This window comes from Balaenoptera acutorostrata, chromosome 6, assembly GCF_949987535.1.
Source record: "Balaenoptera acutorostrata chromosome 6, mBalAcu1.1, whole genome shotgun sequence".
Lineage (NCBI taxonomy): Eukaryota > Metazoa > Chordata > Mammalia > Artiodactyla > Balaenopteridae > Balaenoptera > Balaenoptera acutorostrata.
The window spans coordinates 43,261,729-43,279,859 of NC_080069.1; the positions used below are offsets into that span (position 1 = coordinate 43,261,729).

Genomic DNA, 18,131 nt, shown 5'->3' on the forward strand with positions numbered 1-18,131 from the left:
TGGTGTCTCCAGATGGCCCCGAGCCTGACCTCCCTCCCCTTTGCCTACAGCAGATCAACCAAGATTTGAACATCCAGCTGCTGAAGGACGGCTACCGGTTAGACGAGATCCCCGACGATGAGGACCTGGACCTCATCCCCCCCAAGTCCGTGAACCCCACCTGCATGTGCTGCCAGGCCACGTCCTCCACCGCCTGCCACATTCAGTAGCTGGCGGGGCCGCTGCGGCCGGCCGGGATGGGGCCGCCAGGGGCCAGGTTGGACCAGGCAGGGGCCAACCCCTCCCCAGCTCGTCCACCTGCCCCCGGCCCCCGCGCCCCCTACAGCCGCCAACCTCGTAACAGTCATTGCTTCCTCCTATGGTAGGACGTGTACCTCTGTGTGTTCATGGAGCCGGAGAAACCAAAACCGGGTCTCTCTCCACCCCCGGGGGTGCTGAGGAGGGGAGGGGGCGGTTTGTTCAGTTACTTGGGGGACCTTGCCCAGCATCCTGCCCCCTCCCCAAAGCTGCAGCCCAGTAGAGGAAAGGGGTGACTGGACTGCAGGGAGGCCAACAGTAATGAGTGGGGGAGGGATCACAAAGCCAGGGGTTTGGACCCACCCACGTGAAGCCATGAATCCCCCAGCACCAGCCAAGGAAAGGCGCTGGGAAGGAGAAAGGCCCAGGGCAGTAGGGGCAGGGCCCAGCCCCTTAGAGCCGCCTCCACATGCCCCCCTGCTGGCCCACGTACCATCTGCGTTTCTCCCCTCATCTCTAGATGGGAAGCCTGACAAAGCTGCCCAGTGGGATATTGTCCCCCACCCCTCGGGGATCACTGCCTTCTTTCTCCTCTTTGCCCCATTCACCCCCTTCCTTGCTCTCTGGATTGTGTGGAGGGTGAGGTGGGCCTTAGAGACAGCCAGAGTTTAGGGTGGTATGATCTGCCCTCACCTGCCCCTATAACTAATGCATCTATCTCTCTGTGCCCTGCCTCATCCCCCCACCCAACACACACACACACACACACACACACACACACACACACACACACACACACACACACACACACACACACACACACTTACACTTCTGTTCTGTTCATTGGTCTCTGTCCCGGGCTGGAAACAGGAGTTAAGGCTGGCCTCGAATGCCTCATTCCGGTCTCACTCTAGCCCAAGATCCCAGAGGCTGCTTCCCAGGAAGAATCTTCAAGGAAGCAAGCCTAAGAGAATACAGTGGCTGCATGTGTATGGCAGGGACAGCTTGGCAGAACGTGTGTGTGCCTGGGGCTGTGAGGGCGTGTGTCTACATCTCTGCATTGGGCCTGTGTCTCCAGATGTCTGCGGCGTCCCGGTGGGGAAGTGACTGTGTGGCCTGTTAACAGTGTGAGAGGCTGCTCAGCAGTGCAGTGGGCTGGCGGTCAGAAGTCTGGGTTCTGGTCCTAGCTCCGGCACTCTCCCCGTTACCTCCAACAAGCCACTTATGTTCTCTGGCTTTCAGTTCCCTCCACTGTACAATGAGCAGCATCTGAAATTATTTTTAAGGTTCTTCCAAACCTGAAGGAATTTCTTCATAGTAATTTCTGTGGAGGTGGATGAGGAGGTCTCTGTGTGTCTTTTGAGTACATCTGGTGGCTTCCTGAGTTGCGTGTCAGTGTGGAAAAGAGAGGGGGAGGTTCCTGTGGGACCTGCGTATGCCTGAATACAATCGGATCTTTTGGGAAATGCTTGAGTGTGTGTCTGTGTGTGTCTGTGGATGTGCACGTATATGTGGGTATCTATGGTGTGTGTAGCTGTGTGGTGTGTCTGAGAGTCAGAATGTATGTACTACTGCTTCTGCTGCTGTTACTTGGTGGTGGCAGGGGTGGGCGTGGTTGCTAGAAAAGCTGAGGATGAAAAGCAAGAGGGAGAAGGTGACCAAGGCCCTCCCCTGGGCCTGGGCAGTATAGATCTGCCCCGTGCGAAGGAAAGCAAAAGCACAGATAGCCCATGCCTGGTCAGGTCTATGCCGCACAAACCCCGTATCCCAGGGCCACTCCTCCATGCTGACCCCCCACACACGCTGGCCAATCCACTCTAATATATACCACTCACATGCTGCCAGCGTGCACAGGGCACACCCACAGCCCAGTTCCTGGCTGCCAGTCCTGGGAGGTGGGAGTTGGAAGGGGGCGAGGGCAGTGAGAAGAGAGAGGAAGGCTGCTGGCTTAGGAGGGGTAGCACCTCTCCCTGCACCACACCCAGGGGCTGCCAGCTCCTGAGTGCTGAGGTGCAGCTCTCCACCCTCAACTCCTCCAACCCACCCCTAACTCCTCCAGTGCAGGGACCCTGGTTAGATGATGAGAAAATGCCAAAGGGAGGCAAGGACGGAGAAGGCACCTGCAGGACTCACAAGGCCCGTACTGGCCCCCACCTGAGCCTGTTTCTCCCTTGCCACCCCGGTCAGCATACCCACCCCCCGTCATCTGGGCCCCAAAACCAAGCTTCCTACTACTACTACCACCACCACCCTGGCCTCCTTGACTCACCCTTCGAGAACATGGGTACCTCCTCTTTTCCAGGCAGGGCCCCCGCCAAGGCTCACTTAGACTGCTGCCTTTGCTGCTGACATGCTGTGTGACTCTGGCCCACTGCTCAACCTCTCTGGCCCTGAGGAATAAGGGAAAGGCTCCCTCCCCACAAGATATACCTAATTCCCTGGCAGGCAAGGGCTTCTAGCTGAGGCAGTGTAGCGAGTGTAGCGGAGAGAAGTACGAAGCTGGCAGCCAGCACTTTCTGGGTCTAGGGAGAGTGCATGGCCCCCTCCTTCCCTATGTGGGAGGTTGGAGGGGAGGAATCGAGGCCTTAGTTTGCCCCCTGCCACCCTTGCCCCTTGTAGATACTGCCTTAACACTCCCTCTACCCTCAGCTCTGGCTGCCACCCAGCCAGGTTTCTCCGTGCTCACTAATTTATTTCCAGGAAGGTGTGTGGAAGACATGAGCCGTGTATAAAATTTTTTTTAACATTTCCATCGCAGTATTGACCATCATCCTTGGTTGTGTATCGTGTAACAAAAATAATGATATTAAAAGCATCAAACAAGCCAGCCTCAGCTCCCTACCTGGGATGGGGGCAAGGGGCAGATGGGCTGGGAGGGGCAGAGGACCGATCCTCTGAACGCACATTTCACCCTACCTCCACCTGTGGGCTCCCAGGCTAGGCCTGCCACCCACCAGCTGCAATGGCCCTGGATGACTCACTTGACCCCTCGGAATCTCTGTTTCTCTTCATCACAGTGAGAAGCTTCGCCTAGAAGATCTCCAGGGACCTTGTGAACTCTTGGAAATTGGGCTCTTTTGAGAGGCTTGAGGCAGGAAGAGACTGGGGTAGGGAGGAAATCAGACCTCTTCACCTCTCCAGGGATGGGCTGAGCCAGGTGATATCATAATGGGCAGTGCCCATCCTAGAGAGGGAATCAGGGTGGGGTAGCAGCAAGAAGGCTGTGAGGGAGGGAAGCTGAGAGATCCTCCACAGGAGGGGGGTCGCAGCAGCTGGGGCACCTGCAGAGCTGTCTGGGAAAGGGGGGGGGTGGTCACTGATGTCTTGCAGGAGCCCCTGGTAGGTAGAGCCCAACACGGCATCCCCTAGACCCCACTATGTTCCTCTTTTCCCATAAGACCAAGACCCCCATCAGCACCTACAGTGACTCCTACAGGGCTCCTACCTCCATCAAGGAGGTCTATAAGGACCCACCTCTGTGGGCCTGGGAAGCCAACAGGTTTGTGACTCCGGTAAGTGGCGAGCTGGGGCGGGGGTTGGGCGGCGGGCAGTCCAGAGTGTATGGCTGTGGGTGTCTGGATCACTGACAGTGTGTGGTTGTCATTATGTGTTTGTAATTATTTGTAGCTTTGTGTGTGTGTGTGTGTGTGTGATTCATTTGCTTAGACATGGAATTTATCATGATATATATAAAGTAATATGAGATCCTGCCCTCATGGTACCCTCCTACTCCACCAGGGTAGGAGATGGGGAGAGATAGATGATAATCAAGAAATAAATAAGAGTTTTGTAAATTGTCCCAAATTCTGTAAAGGACATAAACGGGGTACTGGAAATGGATAGTAACCAGGGAGAGCTACTTAAATAGAAGTAATGAAAGAGGTCTCTCTCTTTCAAGGTGACATTGAGCTGAGACTGGAAAGGTGAGTGAGAAATAGCCATGTGAAGAACTGAAAGAATAGGGTTCCAGGCAGAGTGATCAGAAAGTGCAAAGGCCCTGAGGCTGCCTGTGGGCTCTGCCTACAGGCATGTTTTTATGCATGCTTATTACAGTCTCCTGTGTCTGTACTTGAAGACAGATGGCCAAGTGGGGCTGTGCGGCTTTCACAAAATGGAGAGAAGATCTGTAAGTCTAATTGTGACTCTGCCCAAGGGAGTTTATCTGTGTGTACCACCCAACAAAACTTTGCTGAGTATTTACATGTGTCAGGGACAATGTGGTTACAGTGAAGGGCCAAGCCATGCCTTTGAGGATCTCTCGGCAAAAAGTGAACAAAGTAGGACTGCCCAGTGTGGAACATGCACCAGCAGTGGCTTGTGCTGGTATAACAGCCAGAAAGCCGCTCCCGGGACTTGAAGGGCAGGTCTGCTAAGAGATCCAGAAGAAGGACGCTCCGAGCAGAAGAGAAATGTGAGAAAGGGCAGCCCAGGGGCAGGGACCCACCAGGAACTGAGAACTGGAGCAGAGGGAGAGGCCAGCCCTATGGTAAGAGAGAAGCCTGCAGACCATGAAGGGCTTCAGGTTGTGTTGAGAAGTGTGGTCATAATGGTCCAGACTTTTGAGCCTGGGAGTGTCATGCTTGCATTGTGAGTGACACACTCTGGCCACTGTGGCAGGAGATTGAAGGGGCTGGAGTTGAGGGCAGGAAGCCCAGTGAGGTGGTGAAGGATGAGGGAAGAGGATATAGGTGGGAGATAAGGAGAGACTGTAGCAGTGAAAAATAGGAGAGTATTTTTGAATAGGAGACTATCGTTGATACTCTCAATAGTACTCTCCTACTGTTGAATAGAGAGTCTTTTTAAAATAATTTTTATAGTTACAAAATAAATATATGCTCAATCAGAAAGTGGGGATCACTCAGAGAAGCACAAAGAAAACGGCCTATAATTCTCACTACCCAAAATAACTACTGTTAATTTATTATTTTATGCCCTTTCAGGAAGCAAATATTTTTTTATGAAGGTGGTGTCGTATACTAATATTTTGAATCTTGCTTTTTTCACAAAACCATACATCAAGTACATTTTCCTGTGTCAAAAATATTCTATAATGTAATTTTAATGACTATAGTATTTTATTTTATGAATGTACCAAAATATGGTTGAGGAATCTTATATTATCGGAAATTTAGATTATTTATAAAATTTTGCTAGTATAATTATTCTTGTACATTCTTTGCATATATAAACTATTCCCTTAAGATAAATTCATAGATAGAAATTGTTGAGAGAAAGGATATGTGACTCTAAAAAACTTTGGATATATACTTCAAATTGCTGTGATAAGGGTTATAATAATCTACATGCCCACCAGCAAAATATGAGTGTCTGCCTGCTTTTCCAAACTCAATAGGAGGGAATTCTTAGGACGCAGATAACACACCTTGGTCACCATCTCGATATAAAGAAGAGGGGAGAGATTAAGAGGACTTTTGGGTTTTGGACTCTGGAAAACTGGAGGAATGGCAGTGCTACCAACTGAGATTTGGAATTGCAGATTAGAGAGAGATTTGGAGTTCATCTGGGGACAAAAATATTCAAGGACTTCCAGGAAAAGATGTCTGCTGTGTAGCTGGATATACTTATCTGAAGCAAAGGAAAGAGGTTTGGGCTACAGACATGAATTCTGAAATCAACATATAGGTGGTAGCTGAAGTCATAGAGATTGCCAAAAAAAGAGTAAGAAAGTGGCCAAGGATAGGACTTTGGAGAATATCAATATTTCAGGAGTAGGTAAAGGAAGAAGAGCCATAAAAGGAGACAGTGATAGGACGAAAATCATAGAGAAGCCAACAAAGACAGCATTATTAGACAAAGCTCAGTGTCAAATGCTGTCAGCACAGACAGGGATCTCTTGGATGTAGTAACACTTAGCTGCCTGGCTAAACAGCTTCAGTGAGTGGTGAGGAATGACAGTCAGATAGCAATGGGATTAATAATGAAGGAAAAGGCTTCCGCTTCTGGCAGTATGGTGGTCTAGAAACTCTGAAGGGCCCTCCTGCTTCCAAACAACTAGGTCCTGCATAAAAATTAATTTTCATTTTGTTTTGGACTGTCAGTAGAGATGAGTGGTAAGTATACTAAGAAGACAGGATTGCCCTGAGGACAAACACCACTATCAGTACTACAAGCAGGAGTTTAAGCCTTTAGCTAGCTGAAAGATGGAGCAACTGAACCTGTAAATTCCAAACTGAGCCAGAAAGTCCAGTGATCTCTGGCTCCCTTCCTCCCTGCTACCCCAACACACACACACACACACACACACACACACACACACACACACACACACGATGAATGTACATCTTCTATGGTGGAAAATATCCTCAATGTAGGTTTCCAGGTATCCTTAGAGTACGGTCAATCAACTCTGAGCTCACAATAAAAGACATAAGGAAACAAACCACCATATGACAGAGTCAACAGAAACAACAAACAGCAGACTTAAACCTCCAAGGATGTCAGATATTGGAAATAATAGTTAAAGAACACAAAATAATTATGAATTTTTCTGAGCAAAATGTGAACTCATCAAAATGAGGATGCAACAAGAGATTATATTTTTAAAAGAATAGACAGATTTTTTAAAGAAATGAAATTTTAGAAATAAAAGATATTTGTGTTAAAACCAAAACTCAATGGATGGATTAAGGAGCAAATTAGACACAGCTTAAGAACATCAGTGAAATGAAAAACAGAGCAGGGGGACTTCCCTGGTGGTTCAGTGGTTAAGACCCCATGCTTTCAATGCAGGGGGGCATGGGTTCCAACCCTGGTTGGGGAACTAAGGTCCTACAAGCTGTGCAGTGTGGGGGAAAAAAAAAAAAAAAAGCAGAGCAAAAGAAATTTCCCAGAATGCAGCACAGAGAGACAGAGAGCTATAGAAAATATGGAAGAAACATTAAGCAATATGAAAGAAAAAGAAGATCCCACACAACTACTTGGGGTTCCAGAAGGAAAGAGCAGAAAGGAGAGTAGTCATTATCTGAAGAGACAAAGGCTCTTGGTTTTCAACACCTAACAAGAGAAATGAATCCATGGATTCTTAAGGTAACACGTGAAACTGCACAATACCAGCTTAAGAGATGACCTTAAAAACATGCAGAGAGAAATTATTTTCAACGTGTCTTCCTTTCAAGAACAAAAGAAAGATAAAAACACTTACAGACAAACAAAAACTAAAATATTTACTACAATAAGACTTATAATAGGGGGCTTCGCTGGTGGCACAGTGGTTAAGAACCCGCCTGCCAATGCAGGGGACACAGGTTTGAGCCCTGGTCCAGGAAGGTCCCACATGTTGCAGAGCGGCTAAGCCCATGCGCCACAACTACTGAGCCTGCGCTCTAGAGCCCGCGAGCCACAACTACGGAGCCCACGTGCTGCAACTGCTGAAGTCCGCGCGCCTAGAGCCCGTGCTCCGCTACAAGAGAAGCCACCGCAATGAGAAGCCGGTGCGCTGCAACGAAGAGTAGCCCCCCCTCGCCTCAACTAGAGAAAGCCCGCGCACAGCAACGAAGACCCAACACAGCCAAAAATAAAAATAAATTAATTAAATAAATTTTAAAAAAAAGACATAATAAAGGAACTTCTAAAGGATACACTTTGGGGAGAAGGAAAATGATAACAAAAGGAAGGTCTGAGATGCAAGAAGGACTAGTGAGCTAAGAAACTGGTAAACATGAGATAAATTTAAACAAACATTGTCCATAGAAAATAAATATAATAAGTTTTAACTTGTAAAATTTAAAGAAAGAACCAAAATATTGGAAAACAATATCATGTAAATTGTATATTGGAAAACAATATCATGTAAGGTACAAGGCTAGGAAAGGAATTTTTACAAGAACTGTCATTATTCACAGATGATACAGTTGTGTTTATAGAATCTACAAATTATTAGAATAAGAGAATTTAGAAAGTTGGATGAATTTAAGAGAAAAAGCATATTTAGGAAGCATAATCTTAAAATATATATATCATTTTAGCAACAAAGAGTGAGAGTAAGTAGAAATAAATCTAACAACGTGTGCAAAACTGTACGGATAATATTATAAAACTTTGAATACTTCAAAAAAAATACTTAAATGAAGAGGCATAACATGCTCATGAATAGGAAGAGTCACTAACATAAAGATTCCATGCAATTCTGATTAAAATCTCAACAGGAGTTTTTGAAGAATTTGACAAGCTCTTTCTAAAATTTATAGAGAAGAGCGAAGGCCCAGGAACTAGCTAAAACACACCTGAAGAAGAAGGGGACTTGCCCAGTCAGATATTAATATTTATTACCAAGCTATAGAAATTCATAAAGCATAATATTACTGTAGGGATACACAAATTGATTAATGGAATAAAACAGACCAGAAATGGAGCCCCACATATATGGAAACGATATGCAACAGAGATGACTGAAAGTAAAGCTATGGGAAAAGATGTATCAGGCTTGGGGTGGCATTACAAATCTGTGGGAGAAGATAGATTACTCAATGAGACAACTGGTTATCCATGTGGATAAAAATTAAATTGATCCCCTAATTCACACCAAACCCCAAAACAGATTCCTGACAGATTAAGGCATAAAAATGGAAAGTAAAACTCTATAATTTTAGAAAAAATTATGACATTATCTCCATTATCTTAGATTATGGATGGATTTCCTAAGTCACAAAAGCACTACATAAGAGATGAATAAATTCAACTATGTTAAAATTAAGAACTTATGTTCATCAAAAGACACCAAAAAGAAAATGAAGTTACAAGCCACAAACTGAGAGATGATAATTGCAACATGTAACTGACAAAGGAATATGTAGAATATATAAAGAACTATAATTCTCTGGGTTAAAATTGAACACGTTTTGACTCCTTCCTAAAAACCCCTCGAAAACTACAATAAATGCATATTTAAGACATAAATTTGCAAGAATAGTGAGAAAGAAGGACAATGACAACAAAATTTCAGAAGCTGGAAAGTGTGATACATAAGTAGTAACTGACATAGCAGATCTGAGAAAGCTGAATCCAAAGCCAGCAGTGAGAAACACAAGACATAATTCAACTTAAAACTGCAGAATTTTTAAAAGGCTCAGAAATTGGTAATACTAGGTTTCTCTGGAACAGAAGATGGGACAGGACCAAGGCTGAAACAACAATGATTTGAAAGCTAAGAAGCAATTAAACCCCCTCTTCTATTCCATGCCATAGGATGACTGCTCGCCCATCTCTGAAAAAGTCAGAAGGCTTATTTTTTGGCAAGGATCTCAGGACTGGGGATTCCAGGCCCAGCTAAGGTCAGGGTACCGTACTGAAAACAGATGAACCTCCATATGCTGAATGCTAAACCCCCAGCAGCCCTCTTCTCCACTAGGTTCTCAGAACAATGGCAGGTAGGTCACTGAAAGAGTCTCTTCTGAGGGATCTGATCAGCCCAAGAGAAAAGACCTACAGATACTGACAGAGTTTGCAACAAGTAGTCTAGCCAGAGCATCCTACAATGATGCCCACCCACAGCTCAAAGCCTCCAATGAGCCTTTTTAGTCTCCTGCTCATAAACATGAGCAGATAATCAAAGATCACAGACATCTGAGGAAAGCCTCGAATGGAAACAATGAAGAGTCTGTGAGTTCTTCTAAATGATTATTTGTGTGTGTGTGTGTGTGTGTGAGCGTGTCTGAGTGTGTATGTATAGATGTACATCTGTACATCTGTCAGTGTATCTGGGTGCACAGATCTATGTGTATGTCTGGACATGCATGTGTTTGTGTGTATGTAAAACTCAGGGGAGTGCTAAGTCATGGGGCCTCTCCACCCATATGGAGTATGACTGTGTAGGATCTGCCCACAGAACAAAACCTCAGCTGGGCACGGAGGATCCAAGAAGCCCCTCAGCTGAGGGGGGGTTTTCAGGGGAGTAGGAGCAGCAAGGTCTCATCCCAGGCCAAGAGAAGCCTCTGCTCTTCAGATCATAAGGGTGAAATGCGGTGCAATGGCGTCATCCCAGCACCTTGCTGCCCACTATGATGAGAAAGTCCTTTCTGGTGTCTGACTTTGCTCGGTGTCCCACCCCTGTAACCCAGCTTCCTTTTCATCCCAGCTGCCTACAGAAACATGGGTCCACAACTAACTTGGCAATCTGCCTTTGGCTGAGGACAAGGGGGCCCTTGATCTGGGATTCTACAGATCCAGCCAAACAAGGGGTATTGGGATAAGATGAGGGGAACCCCAAGAAGCAGAGGGGCCCAGAGCCTGAACCAAGATCAGGAAAAAAATCAGGATAGGATGAGGACCAGCACAACGTAAGTGTCAGGGTCAAGGGTAATATTGGTGTCAAGATGAGAGCCACAGCAGAATTAGGGTCAGGTTGGAGCCAGAGAATTAGATTTTAAAGTAGGTTCCCCTCTGGCCCCATCCTTCATCTCCTTCAAGGTGCCAGGTTCACAGAGAGCCCTTCCTGTCCAAAACACCTGCCTAAGGTAGCCAGCTCCCAGGGCAGCCAGCCTTTCCTGAGGCTCCAGGTTGTTCCACGGGCCTGTTGCTCTGTTGGGGAAGACCCAGGCCCTGCTCCCAGGCAGCACACAGTCTGGAAGAAAGAGGACAGGAACACCCAGCTCTGCCCTTATAGGTCCCAGTCAAGGAAAGGACAGAAATGAGAAGAACATCAGAAAACCACTCTGACTGAGGGAAAATGTTGGGTTCCAAGTCCGAGACTTGGATGGAAGAAAAAGAAGAAAAGGGTGATTCAAGCAAAAGAACTATGCAGAGGGAACCAAGGCTGGCCTGGGGATCCCTCTGGCATAGGGAGAGGGTTGGGAGACCCACCTGGGCTGACCTCAATAGGGGCTAAATCTAGGTCCAGCAGGATACCAAGGCTGGGGTCTCCATGCACCTAGCCATCTCCTCCCCTCTCTCCTTGCCAGGGCCTGACTCAGACTGTGCAGCGCCACGTGGATCCTGAAGCCCTGCAGAAGATGGTCAAGTGTGCTGTGCAGGACTACAGCTATAAGAGTTCCATACCAGGTCACCCCTACTTGCCTGAGAAATACTGGCTCTCTCAAGAGGAAGGTAGGGCCTCATCCATCACCCAACTGAGACCCCATTCAGTGACCCCAACAAAGACCCTACCCCTGAACCCAACTTGACTCCTGACCTCCACCCTGATCCTATACAAACCTTATCCCCATCCTCGACCAGGGCTTCTTCTCTAATTACCCCCATTCCAGCTTGATTCCCAACCACCTGGCCTGACCCTGATCCTGACCCCTGACCCTGGAGGAGGAGATCCAGGCTCTGCCTTTTGGGAGCTCCCAGTCTATGCCAAAGAATTGGAAGAGGCCTGGGCCTTATCCCTAGAGAGAGGGAGGGAGCATTAACCTCCTCCAAACAAATTCCTCCATGTGTATTCCGGTGCTATCTCCTCCCATCTTCTTAGTGACCCTGTTCCATCAGGTTCCCTTCTCTCCTGCAACCCTCTGCCTCATCACATCTCTCTCCCCTCAACCGGGAAGTCTTTTCTAATTTCCTCCTGTCTAAAAATTCTCTCTTGCTCCTCCCCTTCACAGCCAAGATTCTTGGAAATAGAGTCTATGTCTCTACTTCCTCACTCCTTATGCCTTATGAGAAATTATCTTTCTCATTTGGTTAGGTGTTTATTATGTTTCCCTGTACATTCCAAAAGAACAGAGAGTCTTGTTTTATTTAGAGCTGTGCCCCCTCCATCTAGAATAGCAGCAGGCTTCATAAGTATTTGTTGAATGAATTGATGATTAATCTTCAATTGAAATTGGGAGTCTGCATCTCCTACACTCATGTTTAATGTTTATTAAAACTGATCTTGTATGGTTCTAATTACCTCATCCATGGGACTCTTCAGTTTTTTCCTCATGAGACCTACCCTATGCATTTCACTCTGACCACTCTCTATTCTGTGAAACTCCTTCCTTCCTCAGCTTCTCTGATGCCTCAAATTCCTGGGTCTCTTGTCTAATCATTCTGGAAACATGGGGTTCCTCGGGATGCTGATCGGAGCCCTCCTCTCTCCTTATTCCTCTCCTGAGACCGTTTAATCTAACCCACATCTTTAATTACTGACAGCTCTAAGTCTTTATTTCTAGCCTTGTCCTCTTACCAGGATTCCACTTTCCTTTATCTGATTATGAGCAAATTTACCTGAATGGCCCCAAACACTTCAAACTCAGTATGTCCAACCCACCAACCTAGAACTCCAAGTCCCAACACACTGCCCCACACATACACGCACCTGCTCTTCCTCTAGGGCTCCTAGAACTCCTTTCCTAATCTCTCACGTGTATTCTTTCACACTGTTAGCGTGGTGGATCAGAGAGGAACTTACAGGACACTTAGGTGACTGGATGGGTGGGGCTTCGGAGGGTTTTAAGTAGAGAACTGTCTTGGTCAGATTTTCATTTATCATAAGTGCCATAGTTTCTATGTAGAGATCGGATTGTAGGATTTCAGAATGAGGCAGGAAGACCAGTAGGCTAATAACAATAATAATCACAATAATAATAATGATGATGATGATAGTTTTCTCTGTGCCAGGCATTGTTCTAAATGTTTTACATATAATAACTTATTTAAATCTCACAATGACCCTATGGGGTAGATAGTATTATTACCCCCATTTTAAAATTAAGGAAACAGAGACAAGGTGAAATTAATTAACTAGATCAAGGTCACACACAGTTAATATCTGGCAGAGCTGAAATTTGAACCACAGGAGTCGGTCTACAGAGTCCATCCTATTAACCATGACATTATTGTCTCCTGGTTTAGGCACTGCAGAGATACAGGAGTGATATCATGGGGGACTGGAAGAAAGAATAGAGTCAAGTGATTTTAAGGAGGCAGAATAAGCAAACTTTGAGCCTGGATGTGGAAGATGAGAGGGAGGATTTGGGAGGAGGCCCATTTCCAGGGTTTCCAGGTTGGCTGATTCAGAGAGGGTGGTGCCAGGATGAAAAGTGATCAGCTCAGAGGACCCAGGCTCCCCTCAGAAGCTTGTCTTAGGTGGGATATAGGCTGCATCTCAGTGTCTAAGACAAGTATGGGGCCAGGCTGGGCTTTTCTGGCCTAAGGGAGATCAGTGAGAGTCCAGCTTTGTGCTGGGGATCCGAGGAAAAACATCTAAGGGGTCCCAGATCCTGGGACAGAAAAAGGAGTAATACTGTCTTATGTTTCCACCCTTATGACCAAGCAGACAAATGCAACCCAAAGCGCCTGTGCGGTAACCGGTATAATACATGGAAGATGGGACCTTACAACTGTACGGGCTGGAACAAACGTGCCTCATACCTTCCCCGGCTGCCTAAGGTATCTACTGTGCCCAGCAAAGATGCCTGGGGCCTGGGACCACCCCCCACCCCCCATCTGCCTCCCAAACCACAGTGTCTGATATTTCACCATTAGTTTCTCATCCTTTTCCCACCAACAATGCTCCAAGGCCTTTTCCCATTTGTGAGACTAGGGTTTATATCTTCTAGGAAACAAGGGAGCTCAGGAGTGAAGCTGTGCTGGGCCTCTGGGTCCCAATCTCTGGCTAGGCTCTGTGGAGACATGGCTGGTGTGCACTCTTTGAGGTGCTACCTTCCTGAAGCTTGCCACCTGGCACCTTCCCACATGGTCTGGTCAAGAAGTCATTGATAGGCTGAGTCTACCCGCTCCTCTCTCCCCTCCTTTGTGATGTGAGCAAGGGCAAAGGAGGGAGAACAAGGCCATCCAGAGGCAGAGCAGATAGATACAGGAGAGTCTTCCAAAGAGATAGGAAAGAGTCCAGCCACAGCCCCAGGCATGAAGAAAGAGGGAAGATGTAAGGATACCAGGCAAGAGTAGGGGCTCTTAACTGTAGGTTGATGGTTGACCTCAGGTTGACCAAACCCTTCTGAATCAGAACTTCCTCAAGAATCAGAATCAGAATTTTTCATAAGTTCCCCAAGTGATTCTGATGGGCAGGCAACACTGCAATATTGAAAAATCCCTATTAGAGAGACACGGAGACACAGCTACACAGAGTCGGCTAGACAAAGAAGGGTAAAATCAGAGGCAAACGGTGAGACAGGGATGTCAGAGGTGCAGGTCCAGACCTGGTCCACCTACAGCTCCACTTCCCCCACCCCCACCACCTGGGAGGCGGAGTAAACCGCGTTGCCCAGCGACAACCCCAAACACTCAGAACGTGGGAGAGTAGGGGTGCTTCTGGAGGGCGGGAGAAGGCGCGGCCTGGGACTAGTCTGGGTGTTCTGGGAGAACCCCCAAAGGAGGAACTCTTCCGGGTCAGAGCTTGAGGCAGCGTGTGTGCCACTTCCAGGAGGCCGGGATGGAGACAGTAGTTCGAGGAATGCCCTTGGTGCACCCTCCTAAGCCGGAGCGACTCAACGCCTACGGTAACGGATGGTGGGACAGTGGAGGGAAATGGGTAGGCCAGAAGGACGGAGGGATGGAGACCCGAGGTACGGGGCGGAGGCCGAGGGCCCTGGAGAGGCTGTAACCCTGTCTCTATCTGTTTGTGTCTCCATCTCGTCCTGTCTCTGACCTTGTCTTTTCCCATTCCTGTGACTCTGTGTCTGGGTCTCCCGGGCTTGGGGCCCGTGGGCGCAGAGCGCGAGGTAGTGGTGAACATGCTGAACTCACTGTCACGGAAGCAGCCGCTGCCGCAGATCACGCCCCGCTGCGGGTGTGTGGACCCGCTGCCGGGCCGCCTGCCCTTCCAGGATTATGAAAGCGGTTGCTCGGGCCGCCACTACTGTCTGCGCGGCATGGACTACTGCGTCGCCGGGCCACCCTGCACCGAACGTCGCCTGCGGCTTTTGCGCACAGAGCGGCCGACTGCAAGGTTCGCAGGACCGAGCGCGCAGTAGCCGGGCCCCGCCCCCAAGCAAGCCCCGCCCCCAGAGTCCCCCCTACCCCAGCTGCGGACACTCCATCCCGAACCACTTCTTGCTCTGACCTGTCTCTGTGACAGACCCCACCCCGCCTCCAGCCCGCGCGGTCCGCTTACTGGCGCCTCCCTGTCCCGCCCTCGGGCCTCACGGCCTGAACGTACTGCTGAGGCGGGTGAACCTGCACGGAGATACCCGAGTTCCTGATCCTATCCCTCCTGAACTGGGCTCAAGGTCAACCTGGCTCCTGTACGTCTTCTGGAGGCTCTGCCCGAGTGTTTCTTTGAGGAACAAACTCCGCACACCAGTTTGCTCCCCCTTCCCACACCCGCCGGCCCCGCCCCCTACCTGGTCACCGGGCCCTGGAGACGCAGGTTCTAGCTTGCGGAGTGCCATGTGTCCTCAGAACAGTGTCCCCTATTCCTGGGCCTCGGGTCACCGTTGGTAATGGGCAGGGTCATCGGTGGGTTCTGAGAAGGCAAGGAAATGGTGACCGCATTACCAGAAGGGCCCTGGCCTCCTCGGAGCCCCGCACCACCTCTGGATGTAGACAGCCTCGCGTGTTATTGTGGAGGAAACTGAAGCTCAGGCGCTCAGCAGAAGCCCAGACTGCAACGCGGCCTTTTCCCTGTACTTGGTGTTAGACAAGGCTGGCTGAGCCTGGGAGAACTCCAGTGTCCGCGTCTGTCTAGAGAGCTGTGAAAGGGGGAGGGAGATCCTGAACCTTGTCCCTAACCCCGTGGTGATACCCCGTCCCTCCCCAGGCTGAGAGAGACTGATTCATTGTGAGAAACTGGGTCTTATCCCTCACAAGGGCGTGGAGGAGCGAGAAAGTGCCTAAGCCTGAGAAACGTCGCCTCGTCGATAAGCTGGAGTAATCGCTGTCCCATGTTGAGGATCCGAGGGCTCCCAGGTCCTCAGTGACTGTACCTCAACCCTCCCCAGAGTACAGCGTTCTCCGCGGCCCAGCCTGGGCGGCAGAAACGAGGCCTTAGGGGGAGAGGGACTTCAGGTGTCTTCCCAGAGGCGACGTTTCGAGGTCTTGAAGGGACAGGAGGCCGGAAGGGAGGATCTCCGAGCCGTAGGACTGACACCTGAAGTGCGGCTCAGAGTCTTGGTCTGGGTTGGGGCGTAGAGGGAAGTCAAAAGATCCGACCCCTTCCTGCCCACCGCTTCCTTCTCCAGGACTGTATCGCCCTGCAAGCACCGGCCGGGAATGCAATGTGCTGTTATAACTCCCCCGCCGTCATACTACCCTTGTCCGAACCTCAGGTAAATCTGGCGCACACACATGCAAATGCGCACCCACACAGAAGCTGTAACCTTGGCATGGCGGGGGACCCAGGGACTAGTTGGGATAACTGACCTCTGTGATGCACCGACTGGAAGATGACACCAGGGGGCGATGGTGCCATGGGGAAGTCAAAGCTGGCAACTAAATGAGAGGGCATGGAGATGGCATTGAGGGTTTACAGGTTAGCAGTGGGGCTTAGAGTCAAGAGATCAGGGCGTTAGGTTCAAGGCTTGAATTAAAGATTAAAAAGTCAGTGTTAGGGAGCGGGTATTGGGAATCAAAAATTTAACAGTAGACCCTGAGGTCAAGAGGTCAGTGTTGGAGCCTAGGGCCATTATTCGGGGCAAAATGTTGGGATAAGATTAGCATTGAGAATTGGAGTCAGACGTATGAGGGTCCAAAAGGGCTGACCCATCTCTCCCCACAGATGGGACACAAGTCACTTCAAGAAGACCGGTGGCCCCCAGAGAAACAACTATGTCGTCCACCCTGAGTTTGTGTCTGAGACCTATCCTGACTACCACTGCCGGTAGAGCCCGGGCTGGCCGGGCCAAGGGGGCTGAACAATGAATAAATTCTTCATCCTAAAGGCTGCCTCTCGTGTCCTTACCCAGCAGGATCTGGCAATGAGGAGCCAGTCACTCAGGCCTCTGCCAAGCCCCCTCAACTGAGATACAGTTTCTCAAAGTCATCTTGCCCTGAGCCCTCCCCACTCCATCATCTCAGTACTTCCCTTGGGTGGCCCTGAGTGCCTTCCTGACGCATGGCAATAGCCCTATGAGGGGCATGACCTCCTCCTTTCCATCCCAGAGCCCAAACTAATGGGCCCACCTAGCCATGCAGGAGGGCCCATCTACCTCCCATCCTAGGAGGACCCCACAGCTGCCATTTCCCCAATATCCCCCAAACCTAGATGTCCCTTCACCCCCATATCTCAGTGGACCCAGAATTGCCCATCCTACAGTCAGAGCCATGTCCCTATACTCAAAGCTCTTTATCTCTGTTCCCAGAGTCTCCATCACAGTGATCCCAAAGTCTATGTTCAGATACTCTTGCTGCCCTCCCCCACCCAAGTCCAAGAGGTCCAAAACAATTTTGGAGGGTTTCATGATCAAGAAATTTCAAATTACAAAACAAAGCCCTGCATCATCAGAAAATCTACAAACAACAAATGCTGGAGAGGGGGTGGAGAAAAGGGAACTCTCCTGCACTGTTGGTAGGAATGTAAATTGATATAGCCACTATGGAGAACAGTATGGAGGTTCCTTAAAAAACTAAAAATAGAACTATCATATGATCCAGCAATCCCACTACTGGGCATATACCCAGAGAAAACCATAATTCAAAAAGACACATGCACCCCAATGTTCATTGCAGCACTATTTACAAGAGCCAGGTCATGGAAGCAACCTAAATGCCCATCGACAGACGAATGGATAAAGAAGTTGTGGTACATATATACAATGGAATATTACTCAGCCATAAAAAGGAACGAAATTGAGTCATTTGTTGAGATGTGGATGGATCTAGAGACTGTCATACAGAGTGAAGTAAGCCAGAAAGAGAAAAACAAATATTGTATATTAACTCATGTATGTGGAACCTAGAAAAATGGTACAGATGAACTGGTTTGCAGGGCAGAAGTTGAGACAGATGTAGAGAACAAACGTATGGACACCAAGGGGGGAAAGCCGCAGGGGTGGGGA

At 48.7% G+C, this 18,131-nt stretch overlaps 2 protein-coding genes across 8 annotated transcripts in view; both read left to right on the forward strand.

Moving 5' to 3' along the window:
• The window catches only part of FAM219A (family with sequence similarity 219 member A), a 54,730-nt gene extending 51,672 nt beyond the window's left edge, over positions 1 to 3,058 (forward strand). For 4 of the 6 annotated variants that reach the window (XM_057548984.1, XM_057548987.1, XM_057548986.1 and 1 more), the window contains exon 6: positions 51 to 3,058. In XM_057548984.1, the coding sequence (XP_057404967.1) occupies positions 51 to 209 (159 nt within the window). In that variant the 3' untranslated portion in view covers positions 210 to 3,058. The remainder of the gene's footprint in view (positions 1 to 50) is intronic. The other 2 variants (XM_057548985.1, XM_057548988.1) reach the window with 1 other exon arrangement.
• Positions 3,059 to 3,614: 556 nt separating this feature from the next.
• On the forward strand, positions 3,615 to 16,974 carry SPMIP6 (sperm microtubule inner protein 6). 2 transcript variants are annotated; one of them, XM_057548869.1, is made up of 7 exons: positions 3,615 to 3,749; positions 11,154 to 11,298; positions 13,451 to 13,566; positions 14,561 to 14,636; positions 14,851 to 15,085; positions 16,317 to 16,403; positions 16,853 to 16,974. In XM_057548869.1, the coding sequence occupies exons 1-7, from the start codon at positions 3,615 to 3,617 to the stop codon at positions 16,956 to 16,958; spliced, it is 900 nt and encodes a 299-aa protein (XP_057404852.1). In that variant the 3' UTR covers positions 16,959 to 16,974. The 2 variants fall into 2 exon arrangements, with proteins under 2 accessions (XP_057404852.1, XP_057404853.1); XM_057548870.1 differs by lacking the exon at positions 3,615 to 3,749 and having other exon boundaries at positions 11,199 to 11,298; positions 13,454 to 13,566.
• The last annotated feature ends 1,157 nt before the right edge of the window (positions 16,975 to 18,131 follow it).

Excerpts from the sequence above, each read along its gene's own strand:
- SPMIP6 (XM_057548869.1), top strand. The coding sequence starts at position 3,615 with ATGTTCCTCTTTTCCCATAAGACCAAGACCCCCATCAGCACCTACAGT. Across the intron at positions 3,750-11,153 it reads CCAACAGGTTTGTGACTCCG|GGCCTGACTCAGACTGTGCA; the intron begins GTAAGTGGCGAG and ends TCTCCTTGCCAG. Across the intron at positions 16,404-16,852 it reads TACCCTTGTCCGAACCTCAG|ATGGGACACAAGTCACTTCA; the intron begins GTAAATCTGGCG and ends CTCTCCCCACAG.